At 39.6% G+C, this 8,063-nt stretch overlaps 1 protein-coding gene across 2 annotated transcripts in view; it reads right to left on the reverse strand.

The window, feature by feature from the left end:
• LOC120049390 (RNA-binding protein with multiple splicing 2-like) overlaps positions 1-6,484 on the reverse strand; it is a 24,653-nt gene extending 18,169 nt beyond the window's left edge. For both annotated transcript variants that reach the window (XM_038995665.1, XM_038995662.1), the window contains exons 1-4: positions 6,061-6,484; positions 2,735-2,812; positions 1,305-1,343; positions 785-847 (exon numbers count right to left, since the gene is read on the reverse strand). In XM_038995665.1, coding sequence (XP_038851593.1) covers positions 785-847; positions 1,305-1,343; positions 2,735-2,812; positions 6,061-6,120 — 240 coding nt within the window. In that variant the 5' untranslated portion in view covers positions 6,121-6,484. The remainder of the gene's footprint in view (positions 1-784; positions 848-1,304; positions 1,344-2,734; positions 2,813-6,060) is intronic.
• Between the last annotated feature and the right edge of the window lie 1,579 nt (positions 6,485-8,063).

The following is an 8,063-nucleotide window of genomic DNA, read 5'->3' on the forward strand; positions in this document are numbered from 1 at the left end:
TTGGCCTTGGATGTGGTTGACCCTGGTTGTGTTTCTGTGCCCTAAGCATTGTGCCCACATGCAGGTGAGTATGTTGGTGTGTGAGTGCGAGACTGCTTACGTGGCTACAGGCTGTGGTGTTCCTATAAGGAAGACTATGCTATGAGAGCTGTGTTAGATACAGCCAATGTGGCTACGTAGTGACAGAATAAGAAGTTATATTACAGAAGGTGTTCAAAACACTACCAATGTAGCTCTATAATTATATGGCTAAGCAGTGATATGCAAATTAGGAGAGCTATAACGTATTACGAAAGATGTGTCCAATTATACCAAAGTTAGCTACCGTAAGTCTACAGGATTCTGGTCTCTGTTTCCAAAAATGGCCCTGCCCTTGAATTGTAAGAGACAAAATATTTTGTTTGAGTGAGCAGAGGAACTCCGTTAGCCCAGCAGTGAACCCCCAACCATACCTCATAGGTTAGAAACAGGACAGAAGAGATTGAGTCAAAAATGTAGCGTAACTCTTTAACTTAAAGCCTGCATTATTACAGTTCTGTTTGGTATGACTCGATTACATCATGATTGTGTATGCCACCTTTAGGCCTAATCTTCTAATGATAGAAGACTTTGTAAAAGGCTTATACCAAGTTATAAAGCACAATGCAGGCTTCACGTAAAGCATTAGCATGTAGCTAAATACCACAGAAAGAAACACATTTTGGGGCAAAATCCTTGTGTTCAGGGAGGATGAAGACACTATTCACGGCTACTGTCAACACGGTCCGCCTGGTCTGATGCTTACGTTTAATGCGTTTTTGGCAGCTTCGGCTCCAGTCCGATTGTCAAAGGTGACAAACCCAACTGGCTGGAAGAGAGGAGAGAACACTGAGACAAAGGGCCCCTAATGTCCACCTCAACAGGTTAGCACAGGAACATTGCCCAAGTACACTTCAGGTAAATGGTCAGAATACAATGGGACTGAATCATGAATGCATTAGACAAGGCGAGCGTAGATGGATCACATAAGTAAATCACTTTTTCAATAATTTTGAAAACAATTCACAACAGAAGTTAAACCACATACAGGTTTAATATTATAAGATGAACGCATGGCAACTGCATGGGAAGGTTGTTTCCTATTGAACAATTATTAACTAGACCAATGTTAGAAATCCTACGTTAATTAGCCAGAACCACTTTTTGATTACCAAAATGGTGGTAGGAAAACTGAACAATGCCACTCTCCATCCAAGGTATACTCCTCATATAGCCCTCATTTGGGGGCCATGAGTCCCCTACAGTAATAACAGAAAGCATCTCACCTGTTTTGAAGTCAACTTAATCAGTGAACCCTCGTAACCCTGTAAGAAGAAAAGACATCCAATTAACAACGATGAAGTCACATGCAGGAAGACACACTCCACTCAGATATGTTGAAAAAAGAAAATGGAGAAATCCACAGACCTATAATTAGGTATTTGTCTCATCTTAAAGGAAACAATTATATTTTACTCCGTAGGTCCAACTGTATTTAATGTTAACTGATGCTCCAGCCTTCTCCTGAACTAATCCGTTTGTTGACAACTTTCAACCAACTTCATAGGCTGTTCAACAACCAGTGAATTACTCATGTGAATCATTCTTAGTCCTTTTAAATGGGCCAAGAAATCTTTGGTTTGGATGTCAGTATGAGTCAGATTCCTGGGGAATGTAGGGGATTTTAGCCTGACTGTGGTATTGATGGACGAGAAGTCTTCTAATCCTGATATACAGACATGGGGAAACTAAACAACTTAAGACGACGTGAGGTTCGGAGAGTTTCAGTCCAGTCAGGAAATGCAAACCACCTTCAACAGAAATGTAACATTAAATGCATACAACTAATAACAGAGGCAGCTGAATCCCATCTACTTTGCTTCATACAAATCACTAAAAAGCATGTGGGCCTGTGTTAAAAAAAAAAAAACTGTCTACCATATCTTTGCGTGTAGAAAAACCAAGCTGGAAGGGTTGGGAGGTCCTTTGCCAAAATAAAGCTTCAGATCCAATATACAGAATGATACAACAGCAGATAGACTGGCTATAGTCTATACTATGACAAACGATATATCCAATGGAATCTAATCTATGAAAACAGACCAGTTTCAGTGATTTCATAGAACTGCTTTGAAAGCTTGGCCTGAATCACACATGAAAGGAAGTGGAAGAATCCTAATCTTCCTGACCTAGAGGGGAGTTGGGTCACCGGGATAGTTGGCCAATAGCAGTGCTATTCATTTACACATTCCACAAGACCATCCATGTGTGAGGGATACCACTTCCATTTTGGTCAGGGAGGGGGGGTTAATGAAACTGTACATGTTGAATAATAATATACAATGTAGTGTAGATGAAGAGTGATGTAGCGTTACTACTTTCAATATTTCTGGAGTTCTGTGGTATTGTAAGATGATAATCACAATATATAATTAACCATATGTGCAGTTGCTTTTGTAAAAACGTCAAAAAACTAAGGTAGCTACATTGGCACCCGATGAAGCCGTCCGTTAAAACGTTCTGTTACAAAGACAATACTACTGATATGTATTTTGTTTATTCTCATTATGAAATGTTTTAATATAAAAATGCAGGGAATTAGAACAGAAGAGCCAATGACAGGAGTGGACTGTCCGCCGTCTCCGTTGCAGTGGACAACGAGTTAAATATGGATGCCAAATTCTTCCATCGCCTCGGAAACTAATCTCATGCTTACCTTAAATGGTCTGAACAGCAGGTACAGTTCACGAGGTTTGATATCCACCGGCAGGCCACTAACAAAAAGTGTTCGTACCTGGAAAACAAAACAGTATAGAGTATCTCCAGGGACCCGTTTTTTCAAAAGTTATCGATCCGGATTTCGCCTATCGGACAGGGTTAAATGCATAGAAACGGAATGAATAGAATGGACTAATCAGCATTCTATGTCTGGGCATTTAATGCGTTCCGATAAGTGAAATACGGCTAGATACCTTGAAAAATTGGCTAGAGCATAGGATTCAAATGCCATTTATTTGATAGGAAAACCCATATTTAGACAAATAGAATCAAGCATGACAATGAGAAGACTATGGAAACGTGGTCCTGTACAGTTCAGTTGGTAGAGCATGGCGCTTGAAACGGGTCACCCATACATGAAATATCAGGCACGCATGACAGTCACTTTGGATAAAGTCGTCTGCTAAATGGCATAATGCATATATGAATCGTGTCTGAAGGACATATTCAATGGCCAGGTTCTACTCGTTTACATATTATGGGATATCGTGCACACAACCTTCCCCCTGAAAATGGAGCGCCATCTTGATTTGAAGAATTTGCGGAATCAGGTGTTACTGCTTGGCTAAAACAAAAACCTGCAAACAGAAGGTCGTCGGCAGGGGAGGATTGTCCACCTCTGATGCAGTATGAAATATCAACACTAATTCTAAATGTCTGTGCTGGACAAATGGCAGTTCCTACATTCATCTCCTATCAGACTAAACTATTCCTAGTTGACTGAATAAAGATCAATACCACTTGCTTACATGCTGACCACACCGGTCACGTGCGCGAGCGTTGCAAAATAAATTCACACACGTTATTCAATCATTGCACCCACACTGCGCAGAACGCGCTGCAAGTCCTGCCACTCCCATCTCCTCATTGGTTTTTAGAAGCATATACCCACGTGCCACCTTCTCATTGGTTTTTAACATATGCCCACATGGGTGATTGAAATATGAACTGAGGTCGGTTGTGGTAATGCACCTTATGAAAGTTAGCTGCCAATCGCCATATAAAGTCCAAAGAAGCCTGGAAGGAGGAGAGATGACTAGAAACGATTGACCGTTTTGTGTGTGCATTTCAGGTAAAATAACTCCATGTTTATATCCCAGGACAAATTAGCTAGCAACAGCAAGATAGCTAGTTAAATTGCCATAAATGTTTAATGCTTTTCAACCTGTCCGCAAATTAATATAATTGGTTCAGAGTTTGTTTTGATATTTCAACCTTTGCGTTTTGATCGCATTTGGTGTGGTGGGACAAATCAATTTGCAACCCTACACAACCTGGTACAATACCACAACGCCTCAATGACTAGGATACTGTCCCTCTACAAGCCCCCCCAGATGTCAGCCCAAATCCTTTAACATGCAGTATAAAACAACAAAGGATGTACTATGGCGACAATAAACACCACCTAAATTGTGAGGACTGGAGGAATGTCAAATTTGAGACCATCTAAGTACAAAGTAGTGATGTGCAGCCCCTCATGACTCAGGCTGTGTTTACACAGGCTGCCCAAATCTAAAAAAAAGTCCACTAAATTATGTTTATACATCAGATATTTTTCAGAGGTGGTCTGATTGGTCAAAAGAACAATACATTTTTAACAAATAATCAGAATTGGGCTGCCTGTGTAAATGCAGCCATTATTTAGTGAGGGGGAAAGGGTTGGATTTCCACATGCGAATTCAACAAACATGAGCCTGTAATGTTGTCCATTGGATCCTGCAGTGGCTGAGGAAATAAACAGGCCTACAGAAGGGCCATTGGGTCCCACTCTGTGGGGAGGCCCGTGCAGCACAATGGACTGCCAGAGGAACAGCAGCGGACAACAGTGCACAGTGTGACACCATTTCCTTCCTTTGACCCGCGCCTGCGAACCACAGCCCGGCTCCAACATTTCAGGTGCTCCGGCGACAGAACTCACATGCAAGTTTAAGGCACGTACTGTACTGTAAGCCACATCCCATCTAGACAAATTCATTGGACTAATTAGAACATCTGACTAGGGAATAGAAGATAAGCTTCACTGTAAACAGATTTCATGTAATGATTTTAATTGGGTTAAACTCTGAACAATATGGTTTCTTGGACAATTGAATGTTGAAGGTTAATAAAAAATGCATCAAGTGTGTGTAGGCCTAAATAATACAAGGCAATAAAACCATACCTAAAGGAATAGGGCAGAAATCTGGATCAAAATTAAATAAGTGATTGGGATAAAGACTCGTGAGTGGCGCAGCGGTCTTAGGCACTGCATCTCGGTGCTAGAGGCATCACTACAGACCCTGGTTCAATCCCGGGGTGTATCACAACCGGCCGTGATTGGGATTCCCATAGGGCAGCTCACAATTGGCCCAGCATCTTCCGGGTTATTAGGGGAGGGTAGGCAGTCATTGTAAAATAAGAATGTTCTTAACGGACTTGCTTAATTTAATTTACATGTATTTGTATTTAACTGAGTCCTTTTGGCAATTCATCAATCCACTTGCTGTAGGCCTACAGAAGAAATTTAAAAAATTACACTGCAAGATTAAAAATACATTTAACATTTCTTTACTGACCACAGATCAGATAAGGACCGGAAATGTGTATTATGGCATAAAGAGTCTCAGGTTCTGTTAGGTGCCGATCGTGTGAGATGAAGTTGATCCGCAGTATATGAAATTAGGTGGGTCTGTCCATACTGCGACAGGACAGAAACCTGAAATTCTTAGGCTTAGTGTTGATTTGAAAAACGAATGTTAAAATTAAGTATAACCTACAGATCTACAATTGTAATTTTATAGATTTGAGTTTAAAAACAAATAAAATCCTGTAATTCAACACAAATGTTATTGCAATTAGGCTATAGTCTAAACCAATATTTCACATGGCCATAACAACAATCTACTGTAGGCCTAATTTAAAGACAACAAGTCTCGCAAAAAAAATTAAATACACAATCCTGTGTTACTTGCGATCACACAATGTAAACGTCCATTTATAAAACGGAGGCACACCCTTTTCAGAGATTACAATGGACTCGAACGACTTTTTGTTTAAAAAAACCATACCTAAAAAGGGAACGTCACATTCACACCCTTATTCTCGTGCAATGGGCTTTGAATCAGTTGATCATTAATTAGCCTACAATTTTGGGGAGCAAAACTATTAGCAGGCTACTCTACATCTCTTCCAGACTAGACTTCGTAGCCACGCTCACAACCGGTTCCAAACAAAGACATTATGATACAGAACTTTTGACAACAAAAAAAGAGACCATATTCTTACCTCCTCTTCTATGGAAACGTTATTCGTCTCGGAATCAGACTTCAGACTTGTGATAGACATGTTGAGGTTTACTTCAGCGTCAGTTAGAAGAAATGTGAAGTTCAGAGTATTTTCCAAGTGCGCTTGAAGAAGTCTTGGTGGCGTTTAGACTTCAAGAAAGATGTGCCGAGGTGAGTTCGTGGTGTAGCCGAGGTATCCAAAGATGTATTGCGAGAGATAATCATTCATAAAAATAAACTTAAAGGTGGATAAGTGCAGTGTGAAGGTGCGACAGTGGGAAAGAAGTGCTCGAATGCACCTCTGCTCACATCAATTGCGTTTGGTTGGGGAATCTGGTGGGAGAACAAGTAAACTTTTTCAGTGGAGCGCGTCTCCGCGGTCGTTCCCCTGTTTTGCAATTAGGTCATCAATTATGTTCCAGCCCTGTGTGTGCTGTAATCATGTTGGAGATCCGCCTCAGCTGGTGTCAAACCCAGCCCCTTCATAACTGCATCACCGTTTCTATGGGAGACCATGAGCCAATAGAAAATATTTTATCAACCCATACGTTCTCTTTTTGTCTGCCTATAAAATGAGCATCCCACACGTTTTATTATAGACATATACATCTCAAGGTATGGTTGTTTGACATGCATTTCGAGTATCTTATTTTCTTGTCAAATCAAATTAGCCTTTAAATAATGACTGAGATTATTTTCATTATAAAAAAAAGAAGATTATTTAATATACAATTTCAGTGTTGTTTGATACCAATTGACTTAATTTTTTTTTTTAACAGCCATCGAATTACAGAAACATCGAATCTAAACCTATTATTTGTGCCATTTATTTGAGATACTTTAGTATTTAATACCAAATGAATAGGCCTTTTATATTTTATATTTGTGACATTATAGGCCATTTTAATTAGAAAAATATATTTGTGTGTATCATTGGCTAATATTATTTAATTGTGAGTTGTATATTTGTTTTATATAGCCTAATACGATTGATTATCACTGATAAAACATTCTCTTTTATTAGCCGAATTTAATTTTAGAAAGCTGATATTCAATATAAGCCTACTTTAGGCTAAATATTTCCCATGTCTGTTTTCTTTAAAATGCTCTTCTGTATAATGCATAACGGTAATGATTCCATCAGCTGAAAATATTATTCAAGACAAAGATCAGGGATATTTAACTTAAATCCTGAATAAATGCTTAGATAACATCACATTTCGATTAATTTAATTAGATTATGACATATGATCCCAAAGTATTATCTGTTATAGTATATAGTGAGCTTCTATTCACATTTTCAAATCAATGTACATGTTTTTCTTTTTTTATAACATAGATTGCTACTACTGCATTCTTAAACTGCATTAATGACTAGTCAAATGTTTTAATCAAAGTTAATAGTACAGAATCAATACAATTATTCTGTATCGAAGTATACAGACTCCTATACATATTTTTATGTTTTATGATATGCATTTTATATTGAGCAGGTCTTTATGAACAGATTGTGATGAACAAATATTGAAATTGTTTAAAGCAAAACTACATCAAGTTTATGCCAAAGCATGATGCTGGAGAAATGCCCAGTGGCCGGTGTATCTCACGTACACTACATGACCAGAAGAATGTGGACACCTGCTCGTCGAACATCTCATTCCAAAATCATGGGCATTAATATGGAGTTGTTCCCCCCTTTGCTGCTATAACAGCCTCCACTCTTCTGGGAAGGCTTTCCACTAGATGTTGAAACATTGCTGCGGGGACTTGCTTCCATTCAGCCACGAGCATTAGTGAGGTCGAGCACTGATGATGGGCGATTAGGCCTGACTCGCAGTCAGCGTTCCAATTCCTCCCAAAGGTGTTCGATGGGCGGGAGGTCAGGGCTCTGTGCAGGCCAGTCAAGTTCTTCCACACCGAACTCGACAAACAATTTCTGTATGGACCTTGCTTTGTGCACGGGGGCAGTGTCATGCTGAAACAGGAAAGGGCCTTCCCCAAACT

This window comes from Salvelinus namaycush, chromosome 1 (assembly GCF_016432855.1).
Source record: "Salvelinus namaycush isolate Seneca chromosome 1, SaNama_1.0, whole genome shotgun sequence".
Lineage (NCBI taxonomy): Eukaryota > Metazoa > Chordata > Actinopteri > Salmoniformes > Salmonidae > Salvelinus > Salvelinus namaycush.